This window comes from Agelaius tricolor, unplaced genomic scaffold, assembly GCF_023055355.1.
Source record: "Agelaius tricolor isolate 1412-34295 unplaced genomic scaffold, bAgeTri1.0.p SCAF_10, whole genome shotgun sequence".
NCBI lineage: Eukaryota > Metazoa > Chordata > Aves > Passeriformes > Icteridae > Agelaius > Agelaius tricolor.
This window is the reverse complement of record NW_027269270.1, coordinates 9,331,070-9,355,130: the sequence shown is the minus strand read 5'-3', so window position 1 is coordinate 9,355,130 and position 24,061 is coordinate 9,331,070. Positions and strand designations below refer to the sequence as shown.

Here is a 24,061-nt window from a genome sequence, read left to right as displayed (position 1 = left end):
GACTCAGGGCCGGGGGCCGGCGCCGCCACCTCGCCTCCCGCCAGAACCCCGCCCCGCTCCCGGCCCCGCCGGGCCCAGCGGCGGGGGCCCCCCGCACCACGCGGCCCGGCGCATTGTGGGGCTCGTCACTGGCAGCGGCCCGTTGGGGGCTGTAGTTCTGGGCGGGAGCCGAGCGGAAGCTATCGGGGCCCTTCCTCAGTCGCCGCTGTTGCATGCAGGGCTGCGGCGGGAAGGAGCGGTACCGGAGGGAGCGCAGCTTGGGCTGGGTAAGCGAGCACTCGGCGCCGGGCCGGCGCTGCTCTGCCGCCTCACGGGCAAGCGGCGCGCTCCGTGCCTCACACCCCTGCAGGGTTAACCCTCCCTCCTGTCGCCCCTGGGGTCGTTCCCTGGCGGGCCGCGGCACCATCCGGGCTGGAAGGTACGGCGGGCCGCGCCGGGCGTGCGGCGGCTTTCTGAGGCTGGCTGGGGTCGGAGCGCGGGGCCCGAGCATGAGGCGGTGTCCGGGGCTGGCCCCGCGGTCCCGGGGGCAGAAGGAATTCCGGCGCCTGTCCGGGTTGGCGACTGACAGGACTCTTTTGGCGGTGGTGATGCTTTAATGTAGCGTAGCGCTGTGTTGTGCTCCGTCTGCTCAGTGTAAGCGGGGGTGGCGGTGCCCGCGGGCGGTGCCGGGGTGACCTTCAGCGGCCCGGGGTGCCCTCACCGAGCGGGCTCCCTGCAGGGTCGTGTCACCGCAACACGAGACAGCCCTCGGTGACATCTTAGTTGTTGTCTTGCTTGTGTATGGAAGGCTATGGAAGGAAATTTTGACTGCTAGCAACTTCTTAATCACATTGTTACATTTTTACCAGCTGATTAAACTGGAATACCAATGTCTGTCAGTAAGTGTCGTTTACTCTGTCGTCCGTGCTAGTGGTGAAATGTATGTGGAGTGGCGTGCTCGTGTTTTTATCTTCAATGCAATCTTCAGCTGTTGCATAGGTGCCTATCTCTTGGTTATGTTTCACAGTTCCTGTTGACTGATTATGACAGTCTGATGCAGATATTTGATACACTAATAAATTAAGGCAACATTAGAAAGCAACAGTGGATTTTAGGTTTGTTTTTGGATACTTGTGTTCTTTCAAAAGATGTAGCTCTTTGTTAAAATAGGCAGAACTTATTTAATTACATTGCTGACACTGGAGCGAAATTAAAAAAAACATATTTTCCAATACCTGAAATTTTTCCACTCTAATGGCAGTGTGGTTATTAGAGCGGTATCTGTTTATTGAATTTCTGTTATGAGTATCTGAAAATGTAGTTTGAAGAGCATTGGAAAACCACAGACTTTCCTGAAGGTGGTTTGCCTCTAATAGCGGGCTTTTGGAATTAATACTGTGTAGTAGAAGTGCTGTCTTTCAGCAATGATAATTGTGATTTGTTGATTAGTTTTCCAAGAAGACACAAATAGAGCATTTTCACAGATATGGCTACAAAAAAGAAGGCATCGTTTTTTTTTGTTTGATTGCTAGTGATATTCTGGTGACTGAGTCATATAGAGGAGTTTGATTAGTTCTAATACAGAATTATGACTTAAAATGCTGAGCACTGGCTGGGGTGTATGTCAAGGAACTGAAACTACTTTTTTGGGTGATCAGCCATGGATCAACTTGGTGATTTCAGTTAAATTTTATTCAAATTCCCTTCAAGTATACTTTATACAAAATAAGCTTGAGTTTTAAAAGAAGCTGATTACAACCTTTATAATGAAAATTAGCAGATAACTTAGCAGAATGAGACATTAGCAGAATGCCTTAAGAGCATTTATTGTATTTTATAGTCTAACAAACAAATAGGCAATTCATGATAGTTCTTGATTCCTTTGAGATCATAACATAACTACGCATATACATAATTTCTTCTGAAAAAAGAAAATTTGTGAGAAAAGATGCATACACATAGTAATGTTTTGATTGTGTATTTACATAAAAAAATTAGGAATTAATAAAACATAGCGTGTGTTTTTAATGTAGGTAACACTCATAGTTTCAGACTAAATTTCAGACTTCAATTAGGCATTTGCTGTTTTTACATTGTACTAAGGGTGTTATAGACAACCTCCAAACGGGTAGGACTTAAATCCTAGCTAGCAAGCTGTGCTATTCAACAGCATTCATGTATACATGTACATAAAGCATATATACATGTATTTAACAGGTAGTGTTGCCACTTCAGAGAACATAAGCTGTTACAAATGACAGACAAAGAGAATAAGTGAGCCTGGTTTGGTGTAACTGTAGATAAAACAGGATGAGGGAATGCTGTGGCCGGCTTCATGATCTCCATGTGATTCATGATTCTCCCGGAGGTGTTCTCCAGCTTCCCCTCTGAAGCCTTTCCCTCATCCCAGAAGAAAAACAATCCAGAAGATGGGGGCGGGGTTATTTTGTTTGTTTTCTTAATTTCTTCTTATACCATTTTTAATGATTGAAAGTCTGTTGCAGGGTTGTTTATGATTGTTGCAGTTGGTTTTAGGATTATGTTGGCATACTCTTTTAAATATTTTTTCTTTACATGAGAGAAACACAAGCACTAAATAGCTTTCTGTAGGGATAGTATTGGCTGAAAATAACAGGTGTTAGGCACACAGCAAATGTTAATTGTGATAGGCAATGTTTGTGTTCACATAGATTTGTTTTTCAGTTGATAATCCTTTGTCCTTCATCTCCTGCTGGATGGTATTGAAGAATTTGGCCTCTGCTTCTGAGCACTGGTCCCAGGAATGTTTTGGCAGCAATTCAGTGTGGTCATGTTTGCTATAAGAATAGAACTGTTTCATTAACCTTGAGATGCAAAATATGTTGATTGCTATTAGCTGGCTTGACAGCATTCCAATTTTAGCAATGGAAAAAGTACTGTGTTAATGACTTGATACAATTTTTTAAATTGCATACTTACATGGCACTAAAATTTGGCATCTGAGAAAAGTATGCTCATTTATTTGGCTTGCTTTTGGAAAATGAATGTTGTCCTCTCAATCATTAGTTAGGATCTTCTTTGTTGTTAGACCCTTCTTTGTTAAAATTTTGTGTTACTTGTGGCCTAATGTCTTGCATCCTGGAATTGTACAGAGGAGCAGACCTAGTTTAGTCTTTCCGAGTACTTGTGAGGAGTCAGCTGCTCTCAACAAATGAAAAATAGCAGGAATAACAGTTTATTTATGTTGAAGTTTGGATATTGTCAATATAGGTGCCAATATTTTGCATATGTTTTTAGCAAAGGAATAACACATACAATTGTCTGTGGTTTCCAGTTGTAAGGCGAGTCCCTCACCTTTCTCATAATTCAGATTTGAATTAGAGTTTCTCTAGTGGTAGAAGTAGAATGTCTTCAGAATTATATTCTATCTTGAGGTGCCCCAACTCTTTCTGCATCCATCTGAAATTGCTCAAAGTGATACTTTTACAAAGACAAGAACAATTTTCAATGCTTTATAACTATATTATCTTTTTCTAAGACTTTAGTCCATATTGTTTTTTCAAGTTAACCTTCACTAGCGTCTTCTGACTCACTGAAGGAAAAATTTATAAAATCTCTTTAGAGCAACTTGGGCCGATTCAGAAGGTGCAGGAATAGTTTTGACTTCTACAAGAAGTGTGCTATATGTACTCCAGGTTTTGCTCACTGTTTGGAGCCAAATGATAGCTGAAATGCCAGAAACATATCGGGAAGTAAAATTTAATCTAGAGAGTACAGAAGCACTAAGATTGGGATAGGTGTGTATGTAAAATGTTGTCTGATATTTTCATCTCTCATGAATCCTCCTTGAAGAAAGCCTTCTGAGAGCACCACCCCTGCATATGGGTTATTCTCCAGTATCTGAATTTGCCTTGTTTTTCCTGTTTTCAGTTAACCTATTAGTAAAAGATGTGAACATCAATGGGAAATTGGCCTTTGAGGGAGTAGGGGAACAAAACTGATAAGATGTAGATCAGTGTAGAATGAATATAGTAAACTGACAGTGGAAATAATCTTTATAAATAAAGATTTAAATCAATATCTGAGAAAGTTTTCTAGCTTCTCTTTTGGACATGTCTTTCTGCATGATTTAACCATTTTAATTTCTGGTCCATCTTTTTATAGCATGGTCATATATTTTAAAGTCACATTATAAATTTTATGGGGTTTATTTAAATGTATTTAATCATAGTTTTGACTTGCAGGAGGAATCTGCAGTTAGGAAATAGTTTTATAGCTGCAGTGTAGAAGGGTCAAGGAGTCACTTTCAGAGTGGAACTGCCCAGTGCTTGAATTTCTACAGAAGTTGCCCCATGGTACAGGAAACTAAAGCTATGAGAAGCACTGGAAATGCAAGCATTAACTTTTATGGTGTTTGCTTATGTAGTAAACTTCTCAAAGGTTTTACAAATGAGTTTGCCCTTTCAATTCAATAGCTTGGTGTTGGCCTGATGCTCTAGAAAACATTTAGCCAAATCACCTTTTTTTCACCCCCCCTCTCTTTGGCTGAACTGCGATTGACCTGCTACAAATAGTGCTTCTGCTTTGCACTGAGAAGAGAGATTAAAACCAATCTTGAGAAGTAGCAGCATTCATTTTTACATTATTAAAACTCAAAGGAAAAAGATTGAGTTAGAGTTGTGAAGAAACTGTCCTATGCTGCTGAACTTTGTCTAGTTGTATAGTGACTCTTCTTATTACAAAATAAAGTCATTTGCATGTGTGGATCTACAGCAGTCTTCTTAAATGGCTTTTATTATGCTGTATTAAGTTGCTTTAGACAAGGGGAAATGTATAGTTTATGCTTTTCAGCAATCCATTTAAAAAACAGCCTCTAGAATTTTTTTTTAAAGTGCTAGAAACATCTACACATTCAGATAGAAAATGTTTCTGAAATCTCAAGTGTTTCTTTTTTATTAAGTGTTTAATATGCATAATAATTACAGCTGATAAGCAGGCTACCTACATAAAGAAATGAATGACAAAACAAGAAGATACTGCACACAAGTATCAGTTGACCTTAATGGAAGAAAGTTCTTTTTTGATCTCCTGCCAAAGTCTACAACCAGATGAACTGGCAGGCTCCAGGCTTGCTTTAAAAAGCTCCTGCACTGTCCATTTTAATCTTGTCAAATAAGAGGTTGCTACAGACAGCAAAACAAACCTCTGATTGTTGTTCTTGATGATTGGAGATCTTGGGGAAGCTGTTAAGAGCAAATTTTAAATTAATGAAGGCTTTTAAGAGAATTTTATGTTAATTGAATGCCAAAGGAGGGAAAAGGACACTTGTTTTCTCTTCAGTTTTATATCTGTCATCTAGAACTACTGTTTTATATGTAAGGTGATTCATCACTCTTGGCAAAGGAAAAGTATATTTTAACTTCATTAAACTCTTCTGATAGCTCATCTGAATCAGTTACAGTAGTTTCATTTCTGGTTTACCTGAGTCCCTGCTGAAGAGAAAACACAAATTTTATCACAATTCACAAAGTAAATTTCTGATAGGTCCAATTTTTAATTAACAGACTCCTAAAGGAAAAGAGACTCAAGCAAATGGTTGTGTAAAACTTAAATTTTTTAACAATAGAAATGTTAAGGATGATGTTTTTAAAATCCTGCCTTTAGAATCCATCACTTTAAATAAATGTAGTGGCCTGAAGAAAATCTCTGTTTAGTTGGAGCTGCTGTCAGTTAGCATAAAAAGGAAATGCCTCGTTTCAGTGAATGACCTGAATACACTAAATATTATATGAAAAAAGATGCATAGTACAGACAAAGAGATATCTGACCAAGTCCATGTTTAAGGTGAGATGTCTGCAGGGAGAAAACATATTTTAATGGTACCTTTTACATATACTGTGTAACTGGAAAAAAAAAATGCATCTTTGGCTTTTTTTTTTAGTAATTAATTATAGTACAGAGGGGAAATTCAGACTGAAAAAGACAAAGTCACACCAATTTACCTGTCTCCCTTAAACGAGTGAAATCTGTTAAACCTTGGCATTCTCTTTGTTTTATGTTTAGGTGATGGGTGAGCTGAGAAGCTGTTGAAGCTCACATGAAACACTTCTACTGATCAGTAGCCCAGATGAAATAGGCATGTCCTAAGATGGCAGTAGATCTGGAGTTTGAACCAGCCTGAAGAAGTGAGTTGATGCCAGATTTGTGAGTCTCTGTGGCTGGATGGCTCTCACTTACTCTGTCTCTAAACCAAAGGCATCTTTTTACCAAAGCAATAAAGGAATGGTGCACAGCTTGATTACAGAATGCTCTTTGCAAGGAAGTGAACTGTGAAGGAAGGACTCATGAGTTTTGATCCCAGGGGCTTGGACAGCATCCCTGGTAAGTTGAAGAATTACTATTACAAATCTTGAATGTGTCTAACATGTCATAAAGCACCGATGTGAAGACAACCTTATGTTTCACATTCTTTGTACTGCTTATGTGATATTGCAGAGCAACAAAAACAGTGACATTAGACTCACTTGTAAAGTCACTGTGCACTGTAAAATACTGTTTGTAAAATTCTTACTGTCAAGAGTCAACACTGGTGTTTTTCCATTGGAAGGTACTGCAGATAGTATTCATCCTGAGTGGCAATCTTGCAAAGATAATCATTGCATACCACTGATATTTTACCAATTTAGTATTAATGTGGGGTTTTTTGCAATAATTGTGATGAGATTAAGGTACAACATAGATTGTGTGTACCTTAATCTCGTCACAATTACTGTGTGACAATCCAAGTACCATACACTTGGATTGCAGGGGGTTTGGTATCATGTTTCTCAGAGTGGGATTCCGTAAGGATGATAATGAAATTTTATACTTGTTCCCTGATTTCAAAGCAGTGTTCAATTGATTTTGCTTACTTTTAAGATTGTTTACATCTACATTCGTTATCAAACCAATGCATAAAACAGAAGAACAAGAAAAATGTGAATTTCATTCAGAAAAGGGAAGTGTAACAACTATGAAAAGTCAATGAGACTTTAGCTGGTAAAATGTAGATTTGTGTTTTAGCTCAATGAAGAAGCAAAGATAGAAGTTCAAACTTATTGCATACATTATATTCAGGAAGTTGGAGGGACACAGTATACCATCTTTTCAGGAAGTTTTGGGATCAGCTAGGGGTGAGGAACTTACAGGTATTGCAGTATAAATCAAGCATTGATTCAGCAAGTATTCTGGTATTTTGTCTGGTAGAGAATAATTATTACCAAATCTACCAAAGATTTATGAAGTATTTTATAGTACATAAACTGCACAGTACTGTGGCGACACTATTAAATTTTCCATCTATTTAACAATGCACTTTACTGACATTTACTCTTTCAGATGGGTGCTCCAGTGAGGACCTTCCTGAGGTGGAGCTGGTGGGCATGCTGGAAGAGCAGCTGCCAGATTACAAGTTACGGGTGGACTCTCTGTACCTGTATGAGAATGCAGACTGGATGCAGCCCGTGGCTGCCCACGGCCGGCTGCCAGAGGTGGCTTCTCCAGCTCGTGAGGAGGACTCCTTCCGTTACATGAGTGAGTCAGGAGTTACTGCCCCAAATACTGCAGATAAACATCTCCATACACATTTAGTGTTAGTATTAGGAAATGGTCAAATCTGGAAAAGGCTGATTTCAGGGGACGTGCTTGTGGTTCACACTGCAATTCTAATGGCTGACTTAGGATGTTTAATGACTGCCTGATCATCAGATTACACACTGAAGTAAGAATGGGATCATGTGATAGTGAAAAAGAGGCAGGAACCTAGAACTGTGCTAGAAGAGATGTATACCTCATACAAGACGTACAAGTGTGAAGCAGTTCTGTTTTCAGGAATGTTGATGGTGCTGTTATTGATTTGGTGATGTTTTATGTCAGTAATGTTTGTGAAGTGCTGGTGGTGGTTTCTTCTGGAGATAGAAAAGGAATAAATGGCAGATAGGTGGGTACTAGATCAATGCTGATCACTGCCTTCCAGTTCTGAAAATACTAAGTAACTTACTCCTAAATCTATCAAGTGATAAAGAGGAAAATGGACAGCTTCAGTCACATGAAAAAACCTGTAATATGTTAAAATCAAATGAATAGAAAGTTGCCAAAATAATTGAACACTTAATTGCCTGTAATTTCTAACTGTTTTCTTGTGAAGAGAATGCATTGTAATCTCTTCAGAGAAATGGGGAAGTCCTGTTTCCTCCATATATTGGAACTACTGGAACAAACCACAGAGAAGAGTGAATTTGTTATTTATGTACAATCTGTAATGATTACTTCTTCCTTGTACACACCACCTCTAAAAGGGAGTTTTTTTGTCATTGTTCTGTGTAGTTTAAACTTCCCAAGGGTGGATAGCAAAGGAATAACAAAGATTAGAATATCACCTCCCAAGAATGCAGTACTCAACAATTTAGAGTGACCTTGTTATGAGTTGAACTTGAAGGCTTTGAACTCCTAACTGTGGAAAGTTATTGGAAAGTCTCTTCATGTTTATTGCTCAGACTGTTTCTGATATTTATATTGCAAGCATAAATGATTTTATAGTTGAGTGCATGCTTTTGTAGTTCACTGGAAGCAGTCATGTGGTTGGAGGGGTGTGCACTTGTCTGTCAGTGTTAATTATAAGGAGGTGGGATCAGAGTCTATCCATGCCTGACATGAAATGTGGCTCTGCTGGACCTTTCGGCTCAGTGCCTCACCTGCGTGACGAAGCGCAGGGCTCCAGAGGACCTTCAGTCAGGGTGAGCTTGCATTTTCAGCCTGCAGGAAAGGGAGGGGTTTTATCAACAAAGCTTTCATGAAACCTGTTGTGTATTATTTGGCTGTGAAGGCACTGCAGAAAGTGCTGTATTCCTAGTTCTCCCAGAGGGAAGTTCTTTTCAAATAGAGAAGGTGTCCTCTGAAAACAAAAAACTGCTTGTAGGAGTTCTTTAAGTATTTTTAAATGTTTTTTGTAACAATGACTGAAATTGAATTAAAAGATAGCTGTTAAGCATAACATATAAAACTAATTCTTGTATCATTTAAGACCACTTTTGTAACTGCTGAGTCTTGTAAACTCAAGATAAATATGGTTTATGTTTCACCTAGAAATTGTCCAGACACTTGAAATCATGGTAGCTTTTTTGAGACTAGTAACCTACAGGGACATACTGGGAGAGTCCCAGACAAATACAGATATAAATCAAATTCTAGCTATAATTATTGTTGAATAACTTGTTAGGTGAAATTTTAATCTTTCTTTGTTGCCTGGAATTGGGAATAAATGTGACATGAAGCATGACATGGGGGTTTTAGCTGTGTATCTTCCTCCCCCTATATATATGTATGGAAACATTTTTATAACTTTTTCCAAGAGAGAATGCTAAATATATGGTTTGAGTGAATTTCTAGTTGAGAAAAAAGCCCCAAAAGAACACAGTAGTTACTGTGCTTGAGCTCCTCCTCTTTTTATGGCTGCTGCTGCCTATAAGAAGGTCTGTCAGCTGGGTTCACATTGGCAGTGTTTTCAGTGAGGTGGAAGAATATCTTCTGCTTCAACTGTGCTAGCATAAGAAATCCTGAATTACGAAAGGTCTCTCTTTAAAACTACTTTGTATGTGTGAATAAAGGGTCATGGCACAACATAACAAGAATTTTAACCAAAATGAAGAGTTAATTGCAACTTTCACTTGGCAAGGTAAGTATTGCACATGCATGTCTTCTCAAGAGAGAATTCTAATAAACTGTGTATAGTTTTGTTCCTGTACGGGGAGAAAACACAGGAATTTATATAGAGCTAAGTTTTAAAGCTCTTGCTTCTGTGATTTTAGTTATCAGATATTTGCTCTTGATTTTAGGAACTTACCTACCTGAGTAACCTTGGGATTAGTACGGAATTAGTGTAAATTTTTATTAGAGGGACTGGATAGAAACTTAAAACTTGAAATCACCTGCAAAGAACAGTTACCACAGGAGAGCTGGCTATAATATTCTGCATGTAATGGCTGTAACTTAGTTATGTACGTGCAGTTAATTTTCCAAATACAAATAAGCTAGATGAGTTTGGAGTCCCCCTTTCAGCAGCCAGTATCACCAACCAAGTAGTACAGTAAAATTGTCTTCCAAAGGCATTTTATGCTACTGATAGATACATGCTTAAAATTTAGTAGAGTTTCTATTTTTTCCCTGCTAAGAAATACAATTAGTAAGTGACAGTTCTGTAAGTTCAAGGCTCCTGCATGCTTAAACAGCATGTGTTGGGTTTTTATGCTTACTGATCTACTTGATGAAAAGCATTTGGTTTGTTACTTTGATATATTTTACTTTTAAGCTTTTAGAGAAACAGTAAAACTTTTCCCTTCTGTGTTGTTCTTCCTGTTCTCCTGTCTTTCAAAATTACAAAAAAGTTCCTTTTGTTACTTAAATGCAACTTGGATTTGATCTTAGTATAGGTGTAGTGTTATGCTTTAAAAGGTTAATTGTGGGCATTATGTATGTAAAGGGCATAGACAGCTTATATAACATATATAAATAAAGTTAGTGTGCACTTTAGCTTGGCACTTTACTATCTCATAACTGGGTCTGCAGTCCTCAACAGAACAAAGAAAAGAACTGGTAATCGATACCACTGTGTATTCAGGGTAAGAATGAGGTTTAAACAAGGTGAAAGAGTGAAGGAAATTGAGATCAAATCTATAGTAATCTCATTTTGCAGTTCAGTGATGATGGAATTAATTCTGAAAAAGGTTAACTTAAACAGTCAGTTGAAGCTGCTACTTCTGTAATTCTTAAATTTATATTGCTGCCTTCTTCACTTTAATGATCCTGACTTCATAAAGCAAAAATAGCAAATTGCTGTTTATCTTAGCACAAACATTCATCACCTGATAGAGAGATTTATAATTCTGCTTCTAAAGAATATTACATTTAAATGGTTCCCTAAATGGCCTTAGAAAGTGTTAATAGTGCAAAAACTATGTTTGCACATGCATTTATTTTTTGATTGTGGTAGATGCATGGCACAAAATTACCTATTTCCTTACATTTTAATTCTTTCTCTTCTTTGTTCTCTTTTTCCCCCCTCTATATCTTTCATTATCTGTCACTCTAGCTCTTATTGAACTTCCTTCCTCCTCCTTGGATGGATCTCACAAATTTGCACCAGGTAATTAAGATGCCTTTGTTACTACCATCTTTTTATCAGGACATGAACTAGAGCAGACCAATGCTTTGCAGTTCCAGCACTGTGTTTTGTTCAGAGGTGTCACAAATTTTTCACGCTTTGCTTATTCCTCACTCAGTCTTGTTTTTCCAATCTACTGTTTCTCAGTTTTTTAATAGTTTTGCAAACTCTTCGAACATTGGAGTTACTTGATTACTAAGATAGCATTTACTGCTACATGACAACCCCAGACATACATGATCTCATTTCTTCTTAATTGTTTCCAAGATGGTCAAGCCCTTAATAAATGCGTTTTCATTACTTGTCTCAGGGGTCTCTGTACTTCCTGTGTACAGCTGTCACACAGCCTAGTGGGAATTTTGCTTCAGGGTTAAAGTATGTGTTTAACTATATTTGGATATTCTCCAGTATACTCCTCCTTCTCTCCCCAGCAGGCTGGAGGATTCATTTGCTTAGCTGTATTCAAAAAGTTGCTCTTAGGAGTTTTTCTAAATTTGAAAGATATGTGAGCACCTCAAGTCTTAGCTAACATTGCTGAAAGGTGCAAATGTTCAATACCTCATTTATCAGTCTCCCAAACAAATATTGTTTCACATTTCTGAAATTGAAGATGCATTTTCATAGCCTCTGCTAGCTTCATCAACCAAGTACTGTATTTGTATATAACAACATCCTCTGAATTCAGCTCTCCCACTTCCCACAATCTCCTTATCTTTCCTTCAGTAAAATAAGCATGTTTGTCTCTCTTCAGTGCGTGGCACAGATAATGTGGAGCAGAAAGACTACGGTGAAGCTGACATGGTCAAACGTCTGTTAGCTGAGGTATGCTTGTCTCTGCTGTATTAATACAGTAAAGGGAGCGTGTTTAAGGGATGATTTTATTCAGCTGCTGACCATTTTGATTCAGTTATTTCAAGAGCTGCTTATCAAACACATGGGTAATGAGAAGCCACCCATTTGCTTGCACAACCTCAGAAACAAAATGTAACAGAACTATGGGCACCCATGAAGCTAGTGAGTATAAGAAAGAAACAGCTTTCTTCTGATTTCCTGGTGCTCCTCTGCTTGCACCCTTTCACCACTTTTTAGGCTGAGCAGTCTGTTCTGAGAAAGTGTCACTGGGAAGGCCACAGGCCTAAGTGTGATTTTTGTGTGTGTGTGTGTGTGTGTGTATGTGTGTGTGATGCAACAGAGCCCACATAATCTTTGTACTCAGCACAAAACCCAAAACTGTCCCCAGGTTTGGTGCTTTCCCCTTCTGTTACTGCAAATGGATGTGGAAGAGAATATGCTGTATCAAAAAATACAGTTATGGGTGTGTTCTGGATCCAAGTGATGAAGCGTTAATAATTTTCTAACAGTGTTGATCCATTTGAGAGTGAAGGGGGATCTCAGAGTGCTGATGCACTGAGCAAAATCTAGGAGAATCTAAAGCTACTCTGAATTTAAACCTTACATGATCAAAAGGAAACATTTTTTTCTCATTTTGAGAGCAGAAGGATCGGGACCTGGAACTGGCAGCACGAATTGGACAAGCCCTCCTTAAACGCAACCATCTGTTGATGGAGCAGAATGAATCACTGGAAGAACAGTTAGGACAAACTCTAGACAGAGTAAGTAGTTGCTTTTCTTTCTTTTTTTCCTTTATTTAGGTTTTTTTTCCATTTTTTTATCTCATTTTTTCCCATTTATGATGGTGGTAAGAGGATTAAGAGAAATATATAATTTTGGGGTGATTTGTGCTCTTGGACTACAGAAGTGTGCTTAGATGTCATTCTCCTAATCATTGTTGAATCACTTTTTGTAGTCCAGGAATTGAATATGAAGACAACATATTGTAATTACTGAGAAATTATGAGAATGTTAGATATCATTAGGGTATATCAGACCATTAAACTAAAAATAGACTAATATAAGTCAAAATAAGAGATTGATATCTGACATGAGCTGCTACATAACTTCACAGGTGAGGAAATAGACAGAAAGTGAGCTGGTTAATGGGGTGCTTACACTAAGAGTAAACAAATGAATAAATAAAATGTTATGAAAAGTGAATTCTGATCAAGATCTTCACTCCATCTCTTCCTGTAAGCACAAATTCTCGATCTAACCTTTTCTTTGTTTTTTTTTTTTTTCTTAAAAAATAATTAAATAGTTGACAAATAACTCTGTGGTCAAGAGATGTAGTGTAAGCTACAGTGAAATGGGTTTAGCTGCTTGTATAAAACAATATGCTGGTGACAATGATGTACTCATAATCAGCTGTAGGACTGCATAAACTTAGGTATTCATATAAAAATGTAGATATGCAAAATAGATTTTATCTAAATGAGATCTATCTCTTCTTTTGTTTTTAATTGTCCTATGGGTCATTTAATGTGCAGAACTGGAAGGTACCACTCTGTACATGTAAATAGTTGTCTCTCAATCCTTTTCTCCAGGAACTCAACAATTCAGAGTAATGGTCATAATCAAAATGATAGCTAGCATGTTAAAATGAGATAATGTATGAGACAGCTGGAAAATGATTTTGCAGTAAACTATTTAAAAAGTAGGTTCTGTTGTTCATTTTTGTGGTGTCTTGAATTTTCTGTCTCCCTTGCTGTGGTAAAATTACGATTTTGCGAAGTTCCTGTGAACAAATGGAGGTGTGAGCTCTTAGGAGCAGTGATGTTCCAGAGGCTGCATAAATAACACAGTATGATATTGTGTATGTAAAATGTATTTCACGTGGTGGTGATCTTCACTTGTCCTAGGTTAACCAGCTGCAGCATGAGCTGGCAAAGAAGGATGACCTGCTGCGAATCGTTTCCATTGCTTCTGAGGAGAGCGAGACGGATTCCAGCTGTTCCACACCACTGCGTTTCAACGAGTCTTTCACTGTGTGCCATGACCCGCTGCAGCTGGATGTCCTGCAGGATAAACTGAGAGAGCTGGAGGAGGAGAACCTGGCTCTGCGATCCAAGGTACGTCCGACTGACAGCACGTGCTGTATGTGCTGAGTGTGAAACAAATAATGAGGGTGTTCAAAATCCAGCAGCAGGGTTTCTCTTGAAGCACAGGGCTATTTTGTGTCACTGTATGCAAATCATTCCTGAGCACTTTCCCAAATTTTGTCTTTTTGCAACAATTTTTTTTATTAGAGACAAGACATCAGGTTTTGTTCATGTGTCTGTCTGTCTTTCACATAAAACATCTGTAAAATTCTGGGAAACAGGTTATGGTGGAAAACACAGTTGCGTAGAGTTTTTAAGGAGAGGGGAGACTCTTCAGTTGCGAGAATTTTAGATGTAAAAATTGATAACATTATAGATAAACTGAAATTGTTATTGATAAATGAATAATTTTCTCAAAGGCTTGCCATCTGAAGTCAGAAACCATTACATATGAAGAGAAGGAGCAGCAGCTGGTCAATGACTGTGTCAAAGAACTCCGTGAGTATCCAGGCTGCATTTTGCAATGGCAGGATGGTAGGTGAAATACCTGGTGCCTACACCTTCTTAGTTAATCCTGAATCCAAAAATGGGCTTCAGTAATTTATGCCAATCATTGAAGTCTTACCCTTTGCCCAAGTGCAAGGTTGTTTCTGTATTTCATCAAGTTTCACTCTGGCATTCAAATTCAGCTCTGTGTGTTGTGTTTAGAAAGGAAAAATGAATATAAAAGGTGATGTCCATAACTTTCTAAACTGAAGCCTACAGACACTAGAAAATCAACAATATTGTTTTATTGTGGTCATTTCACATACTGATCATGTGTATTTCAGATTCTGCATGCTTAGTTCTTAATGTGTTATACCTGCATTTGAAATCAACTTTTTTTCCTCCTTCTCCCCACTGTTAGTCTTTTCCTTATGGATGTTCTAAGTACCTACTTTTCTGTGTTATGAATTGATTTCCTAAGAGAATTGGTGGTTTTGCAGATTGTTGTTGTCTTTCACTCATCCTTTCTGGGATTTAGGTTTGGCTTGGGGTTGTTTTTGTTTGGTCGGGTTTTTTTTTGGTGGGAGAAGGTCTTGACTAAGTTCCTTTTGTGTTTTGTAGGGCAAACGAATGCTCAGATTTCCAGGATAACAGAGGAGTTGTCAGAGAAGAGTGAGGAGGTGATTCGCTACCAGGAAGAGATCTCATCCCTTTTGTCCCAGATTGTTGATCTTCAGCAGAAACTCAAAGAAGTAAGGGAATGCTGATAAAGTGTCCGTGTGTGCACAGGTCTCTGTGCAGCATGTGTGTGCCAGTGCTCACAGCAGGCAAAAATTGACTTGGCAAGCCACGGGGTTGCACTGCAAGAGAGTGGCTGTTCCAGGAAAGTCTGGCAGAGGATCAGTCTCTTGGGGAAATCAGCTGAGAAAATGATGAGCACCTTTTTGTGCTTTCAGAATGTAATTGAGAAAGAAGAGCTGAAACTTCATTTACAAGCCTCCAAAGATGCTCAGAGACAACTGACAGCAGAGGTACTTAACACTTCTATAACATACATTTAGATAAATATTCGGCATAGAATACATGAGAAAGAAAACAGAGAGACAGTGGGAACTACTGCTTTTTAATTATGTAGGATTTTAATCTTTCATTCTGTTAAGTCATATGATTGAAGGGAAAGAATACGTATGTTACTTAACCCTACACAAATATTTTTGCAGTTCACAGGAGTATAAAAGGCAAGGAGAGTGTTTCAAATAGGGAGGTCTTACTATTCTTAATTATGAGAAAAAGAGTGCTTTAGTGTGAATATTACTGATTGTATCAACAGTACTGTGGCTCATTAGATTTTAAGGCAGTTCTCTTTTTTTTGCTTCTTTTGCATTAGTAGTTAGTGTATTTGCATTTTTTCAATGTAATTTCCTTTGAATTTCATCATATTTTTCCTCTTTTGAGTCTTTGTGCTTTGTCACTAAAACTGCTACGGGTGCTGGTGCTGAGTGTTGTCCATTCTAGTTGTGGGCATGTGCCCCGCAGCTGAAGGAATCTCACAGTGTCCAATCAGCCATTCTAGGTTACTGTAGGAGTTCATTCAGTTTCACTTTGTCTTCTCTCTGAAGAGATCATGTGATGGGCTCTCTTCTCTTGCAGCTCCATGAGTTTCAGGACCGGAATGCAGAGTGTCTGGGCATGTTGCACGAGTCCCAGGAGGAAGTGAAGTTGCTGCGCAGCAGAGCTAGCTCTGTCGCTTGTCTGTGCCACTCGCAGTCCCGTGGAGCATTTCCTGTGGTAACCAACACCTCTAGCGTGGCACACACCGCTGTGGCACTGAGCAGCTCTAGGAGCACAGCAGCACCACTGCTCTAGGAGCAGTTCCTGCAAAGGAACTACTCCAGCCAGAACTACTTTGTAGTAGCAAAGGAGCTGATCTGTTGGTTTTTCAATTCTTCAGTGTGTACACTTGTGAGAAATTTAGGAAATTAGCTGGGAAACTAACTGTTCACTTGACATACTGTGACACTGCAATTATTTTTCCTTTTTATATGCCATTTCTGTTTAATAAGGGAATTGGCATGTTCTATAGCTTATGCTCAATTGTGCCAGTGTCTTGTTTGATGTGGGTGTGAATTTTATAACTCAGCAGTGTTTCTTTAAGAAACAGAGCATGTCACATACTCAAAATATCTGGGAATTCTTCAGGTTTTGGTTGGTTGCTCTGTGTGTACAGAATCACTCATGTACACTTGTAAGAAGTGCTCTTAAAATTTGTAGCTTAACTAAAGCAACCAACATACAGAGTACATAAAGAAACACCAAAAAAAAGCAGTTGTTGCTAATGAAAACTGAACCCATCCTGGTTACACATGGGTGTAGTTATGGTGGAAAACTGTCCCACATGCCCTTTTTTCAGAGGCAGAAGGGTTTGTCCAAAGCATACTGATACTGGGCAAACAAATGCTGATCATTAAAAGTAATTTTTACAGATATTTTCTACTGAAATTGTCAGAAGGAAGACTTGAATCTAATTTGTCAACTCTTACGGTTTCTGTTTTTCTCTAGGATTCCCTTGCAGCAGAAATTGAAGGGACAATGAGGAAGGAATTGAGTCAGGCTGATGAATCTGTTCTCTCCAAGCAAAAGTATGTTTTCAGATCTCCATGTGCTATTTTGATATTTATCCATAGACTTTTATGAATTAAGGTGAAACTGATTTCTGGGACTTCATAAATGCATATATTCCCTCTATAATGTTTTCATTGTAAATAAAAAAAGGTTTGTAGTATTTGGTAGTCTTTTCAATTTTGAAACCTGCTATTCTTATTTGATTCTATGAAGAATCAAGTAATAACAAAATTATATAATAAGAAGAAATTATAAAATTATAAATTATAGAAGTTATAAATTATAACGAATTAAATTATAAATTATAGAAAACTGAATATAAATATAAATATAAATTATAGAAAATATAAATTATAAAATTATATAATAATAATTATATAATAATAACGAGAATCAAAATAACATCCTTGCTAAAAGGATGTTGTTTCATTCATTGTTTGAGGCTTTTTGATCCAAATTCTCTGATGCACAGTACTAGTTTTACCCCTTTTAATGCTTATAGAAAAATTGCTGGGCAAATGACATTATAGCTGAAAGATACATAAGAGTTTTCAAAACCCTAAAGACTGTTCTTGGATCTCATAATTCTGAGTAAGGAGTAATAAACTGGATATGTGTTTCTGAAAGCATATACAAATTAAGGAAATAAAATATATACTTTTGAATAGGCTAAAGCCGTTATCAGTAGAGGTTTAGGTCTTTCAGGTAAAGAAGTGGTAATTCTGATGCTTAATAGAGTAGATCTCTTGAAGACATGAGTGTTTTAGAAAATCATGTTTTTCTAAACATCTTTTTAGTGGGGTCTCCACAAACTTTTCAAACTTTGGTTTTCAGACATTTTTCTTTATTATATCTTTTTTACTTCTGAAAACCACGTTAGCTTGTTTGTCTTTTCCACAGGGATCAACAGAAGCGAGTGTTTGACACTGTCAAGGTTGCTAATATCATCCGTGGCCGCTCCCCGTCCTTTCCTGCCCCGTTGCCAATCCCTGGATCAAATCGCTCGAGTGCTGTTATGACAGCAAAGCCCTTCCAGTCTGGCGTGCACCACTTGGAGAGCCACGCACGGATGGTCCCAGGCAGCATCTCTGAGAAGAATTTAAAGTAGGAAGCACAGCCTGTTACCTTCTTCTGAAAAGAACTGGACTTCTGCTGTGTAATAGAGAAATAGTACATCTCATGGGTTTAATATCTGTTATTATTTGATGTTTCTCACAGAGATGCTCACAGTCCTGGCCAGCCGGGAACCCCTGGAGACAATGACCTGGTCACAGCTCTGCACAGGCTGTCCCTGCGTCGTCAGAACTACCTGTGTGAGAAGCAGTTCTTCGAGGAGGAGTGGGACCGAAAAATGCATTTGCTGGCTGAGCAGAAGGAAGAGGCTAGTGGCTGTAGTACACCAACAGAAAGCTCCTTTTCCCCAAGTACAAACTCAGAATTCACAGATCTCTCCGCCAGCTCTAGTAATCTCCGTGTTCTCCTACCGGAGAAGTTGCAAATTGTCAAACCCATTGAAGGTGAGAGGATGATCTTCCTTCTCTCATTATCAGAAAAGGATTTTATATTTACCAGCTAAATCATGGTGTGTATAGCTAGGTGTGATGTGCAGTAACAGGAAGCAGTAGTATTTGGTGGGCTCCAAGCTGGTGTTAGGCTGCTTCTTCACTGGACGGCATTGCCCACAGTGTGGGCACCAGCCAGCTGCACTTGGTTTTATAATGCATTCTTGTAACTTGATACAGTAGTAGGTAATGGCTCTCTGAATCTCTTCTCTTTTGTCACACCAGGATCTCAGACCCTTTTTCATTGGCAGCAGCTTGCTCGACCCAACCTTGGCACCATTCTTGACCCAAGACCAGGTGTTGTTACTAAAGGCTTTACCCCTCTGTCTGATGATACTACATCTGTGCACCACATCTCTGACCTGGAGGAAGATGATGAGGAAGAAGGTGAAGGAGGTATAACATTTCAAGCACAACAGTCCTTCCCAGAGGAAAAGAAATGTGCATTGGCAAAGCCAGTGGCAGGGATTTTCCTGCCACCTATTACTTCAGCAGCAGTACCACTCACTGGTAAGAAGCATGGTTAGTGTTTCTTCCTGAGTCTATTTAGCAGTGTCCTTTTCTCTATGGAAAGTATTAGCCTGTGTGGTAATGCTGTCTTTGCTGTTCTTGTTCTTTACTTCAAAAAAGAGGACTCAAAAAATTAACAGTGATAATAACATTGTCTTAAACTTTGATTCATTCTTGTATGTCTTTATTTTTACCCTTAACGGATGTAAATTCTTCACACTGCAGCCTCAAATCCAGGGAAGTGTCTATCTTCAACAAATTCCACATTTACCTTCACTACCTGTAGGATCCTTCACCCATCTGATGTCACTCAAGTTACTCCCAGGTATGAGGACTGCTAACATCCTGAATGCTGCTGTATGGGATTAAACAGTTACTTTCTGGCTTTTGATACAGTTTTAAAAATACTAAGGCAGTTAGGCAACATATAGGATGTTATTAATAAAAATGGTTGTAATTATGAAGGAAAACTTGGAATTCTCTGGAGTGAGAGTTAAAACAAGGTAACTTCAGGTAAATTTTAACTCTTAAGTAGCAGTTGCCTTGTATCATACAGCTGACGGGGGAAAAAAAGATTCCATGATGATTTATTTTCCGATTCTATTTTTTTTTATTAATGGGACAAGTATGTTAATATTTTAGCTAATAGAGTATAGGTGATCACAGAAGGTAAATTCATTGGTAGAACAGAAAAACATTTGCAGGACAATAATTATGAGTACTGAAGCTGTCACAGCTGATAGCAATAGTTAAGGTTTTTCTTGAGTCTTCTGTATACTAAAAGGCAAATGAAGAACAGGTATAAAAATTATAAAAATGTCTAATGTGTGTATATTCTCTGTTTAATTTTTATTTTCTTTCAGCTCCATGGGTGCTTCATTTTCACTGGGGAATACTGGCAGCAGTACTGGAAACCCAGTAGTGAGCACTCCAGCCATTCCTTACAGACTAAGTATTGGAGAATTTCTCACCAACAGAAGAGACTCAACTACTACTTTCAGCAGCACAAGCAGCCTGGCTAAACTTTTGCAAGAACGAGGCATCTCTGCCAAGGTTTACGACAGCCCCATGTTAGAAAAACCGCCTTTGCTGCAACCCTCCCGAACTCTTCCCATTCCTTCTACTCCACCAAATTCTCCTTCACGTTCGCCTTGTCCTTCCCCACCTCTGTTTGAGCCTCGAGTCCATCACTCAGAGAATTTCCTGGCTTCTCGGCCAGCAGAAACATTTTTGCAGGAAATGTATGGCCTAAAGCCCGCCCGGAACGTCCCGGACGTAGGCCAGCTGAAGATGAGCCTCGTGGACAGACTGAAGAGGCTGGGCATTGCCAGGGTGATCAAGCCCCCTGAAACACAGCACCATGGCAAGAATCAGGGGCCAGAGGCTGGCTTGCAGAGGCAGGACTCAGCTGGGTTTTTAAATGCAGGTGGCAACTTAATGGCAGGACTGAGAAGAAACCAGAGTCTTCCAGCCATGATTGGAGCACTGGGAGCTCCTGTTTGCACACAGTCATCAAAAATGGATATACTAAAGGAAGACTAACTGGCCTGAAAGGTGTTTGACTTAGAGCACAGTAAATAATTTGAGGGATGAACATCCAGTACAGGCATTGTTAGGTGTGTTACAGAAGCGTTGGAGAAGGCATGTGCATGTTAAAATGTGGGAGAGACAAGCATTGGGACCAAGGAGCAAAGGAACATTGCTTGGGTTTGAGGAAGAAGGTTTTTGTGGGAGATAGAAAGGTAAAACCAAAGCTTTATTTCAAGACCCCCTTCAGCATCTTGTCTTAACTTAGTCAGAAGTGAAGACTATTGTAGACATTTTCAGTGTTTTAACCCTTTAACCTGTACGTGTAGGCATTTTATTTTTTTCCATCATACACCCATAGTATTTACTAGTTGTTTGCAGTCAGACTACATAATTTAAATATAATATTAAAATAACAATCAGTCTGACCAGCATTAGCAGCCCAAGTTCCTCTCAGTAGCAAACAAATATGAAAACTTTGATTTTTTTTTTCATTATTTTATTTTCCATTTCAGAAACTGCTCTTTTGAACTCCTCCTCACTTTGAGAAGCAGGGGAGAGAATCTTTAGCTCTGTGTAAGAAAGAAATACTTCCGTTTACAAACACAGGATTTATATTTTGAAAGAGTGCAATTGTGTTAGGTAGGTATTAACAGAAGTTAATTTCTTTCCAGAGTTTGTGAGCAAAGCACACAGAGAAATGTGCAATGAATAAGAATTAAGAAGCAGAAAAGTGTGTACATCCAGCTAAGAAATCTTTCCAAAGTGTAGTGTGCATCTATTTAAATGAGGATAGTTTTGTGCACACACACACACACACACAAATATCTCAGGCACATTTCAGCATTGCAAAAGGAAATATTACCCTAGGTGCTTGATTCAGGGTTTCTTTTTAAAAACTTAAATGGAGAGCATTTACTTCAAGGAAATTGTTGGAAGTTTAGCAAACTGCCTCTTGTCTTGCCAAGTACACATTCTGTATATTTGAGAGTTCTCAGTAAACTTTATGCCTTTCATTCAATTATTTCTCATTTCAAGCAGGATTTTGTTTAAAAGATTTCATTAAGAGCAAAATTTGCCAGTCTCTATATAGAAACAGGAGGAAAAAAGCTAGTGTTCTTTGTAGCATTTTAATGAATATTGAAATCCAGTGATCAGTGAGGGAGTGTGGTTCTGAACATAGCTGGAGCAGACTTTCCAACTCAAAAAAGAACTTCATTTCAGAAATCTGATTTCTGGGTGTTAATTATAAAAATCTTACTGCCCATGCTGCTTTTTTGATTCCTTCCTGTCCAAGGTTCATAAGTGAACAATCTACAACAGATGTTTTGTGTAGCTTTAGAAAAAGTTGTCTTTGCTAGTGACCTGAATAGAAACAGCTTCTTAGTCATCATATAAATTTTCACTGTACCTATCAACATTATAAAATGATTTGTTTCCGTAGAATTAGATTAAGCAGTTAAGTTTACCTTGCCTGTTACCATAGCTGGCAGCTGTCTGGGGGTGTGGTGTGAAGCATCAGTGCAATCACACTGATTTGCATTTGCCTTTAGGCACAGTCTCCATAATCAGCACCCTCTTTGCTGCAGGGGTGAATGGAGTAGGGCAGGAAAAGAAAGCTTCTTAACCTTGTTTATAGGAAATTTGTAACGTGGCCTTTCTGATTTTACAGTTCTTTAGATCTTGTGATGATTTTTGATATTTTTGTTTTATAAAAGGAAAAGGAGTAACCACTTCAAACTTGCACAGGGATTCTTAGCAGAAGCTTGTCTGTCAGCAGCGCACAGAAATATTCTGGAACTCCTGGAGTTGCCTTTTGCTCTCTAAGCAAAATCTTACACTTACAAAAGGTGAATTTTATTTAAAAGACTATATACGGGTTAATTTTGTTTTTTAAGTGAAAAATATTTAATTTTTTCATGTAAGTATTTATGTTGTACATACTTAGCTGCGCATGGTGTCTTGCCTAGCTACATAAGATTAGAGTGAAAGGAGGGAGTGCCATGTTGGTCTCCAGTGGCCTGGGACGGGTATGTCTGCAGTGTATCTCTAATTTCCAGGGAAACGAGTTAGCAAAAGCTTAGACAGTTTGGTACCAACAGAGAAGTGTGTAGCATGTCAAAAGTCCGTCCATTTTATGTGTTTATTGTAGGAATACCTGAGTTACAGATAAATTTTTGAAGGTACTACACTGTGTTTCTAACCGCTTCATAAGATAACTCCAGCACTGGATCGGCAGAGTAGCAAATCAGCTGAGGCAGAATTCCTTTGGCAGACCATGGTTCAGGTAAAACTAATCTACAAGCATATAAATGAAATACATGTGTCTCCTGGGGATGCTTCCCTATTCCATAGCCCAGCAATACAAACTGGCTCAGTTCAAACAATGCTGTGGATGTTGAGAGGTCAGTTTGTTCTGTAGCTGAGGTGTATCATCAGATACTTTACATAAGGCAAAAAGAAAATGGAAGAATCTCTATACCATGGTGTTTGTGTATGTTTACCCAATGGGTTGATGCTGTGGTGCAGTGTTGTTCAAATTCTGTCATGCATTTATGCCTTTGGATCGTCATGCACAGTTTGGATATACATGCCTGGCTTGCAGTAACAGGGAAAATTGATACTTCTTCCAAATTTACCATTTTGTGCCAAAACCTAGAAGATAAACTTTTTTTTAAACAACATGTGTTTCTGAAAACATTTTAGAAGTTACCATGATTTTAGGAATGATTTGGCTTTCATTGTCTCCTATAAGAGGGGTGAGAGGTTGACATGGCTGACATCCTGCACCAGATCTTTTGTTTGAGTAGAGGTAGACCTAGAAGGAATGGAGAATTACATTTTGGCAGGGTTCTGTTATCTTGCAGGTTTGAGTCAAACACAGATGCTAGAAAGGACTTACCATGCTTGTGCAAGTTACAAGAGACAGAAGGGAATTCTTGTATTTACCTTATTCCAATTGTCTTAAAGCACAAACTTAAACCTTTCTAGTTTCACTGTTTTTAATAAACTCAGTGATACCTGCATGCTCAAAATACCTGTGATCAAAGTTAAACATCTACTGCAGTTGAATAGCAACAGAGAGGGAAGGAAAATAATTGCATTTGGGCTTCATTTGGCTGTTACACAAGGGGATTACACACAGTGTTTGAAGAGTCTGGGATTTTCATGGTATTTTTTCCATCTGCTTTTTGCACTTACAGTTGTTTCATAGTGGAATGTAAATTTGATAATAAACATGTATAACATGCCATTTTTCAGTA

The 24,061-nt window shown here is 38.6% G+C and overlaps 1 protein-coding gene across 4 annotated transcripts; it reads left to right on the top strand.

Moving 5' to 3' along the window:
* Positions 1 to 132: 132 nt before the first annotated feature.
* Positions 133 to 24,061, top strand: TRAK2 (trafficking kinesin protein 2). 4 transcript variants are annotated; one of them, XM_071434608.1, is made up of 18 exons: positions 133 to 266; positions 6,022 to 6,143; positions 6,231 to 6,339; positions 7,336 to 7,530; positions 11,084 to 11,137; positions 11,907 to 11,977; positions 12,652 to 12,768; positions 13,912 to 14,121; positions 14,511 to 14,589; positions 15,199 to 15,329; positions 15,534 to 15,608; positions 16,228 to 16,365; positions 17,137 to 17,216; positions 18,100 to 18,303; positions 18,418 to 18,716; positions 18,987 to 19,271; positions 19,497 to 19,596; positions 20,135 to 24,061. In XM_071434608.1, exons 3-18 carry the CDS (start codon positions 6,303 to 6,305, stop codon positions 20,811 to 20,813), a joined length of 2,754 nt encoding a protein of 917 aa, XP_071290709.1. In that variant the 5' UTR covers positions 133 to 266; positions 6,022 to 6,143; positions 6,231 to 6,302; the 3' UTR covers positions 20,814 to 24,061. The 4 variants fall into 4 exon arrangements, with proteins under 4 accessions (XP_071290709.1, XP_071290707.1, XP_071290710.1 ...); XM_071434606.1 differs by having other exon boundaries at positions 6,022 to 6,339; XM_071434607.1 differs by lacking the exon at positions 133 to 266 and adding an exon at positions 302 to 418 and having other exon boundaries at positions 6,022 to 6,339.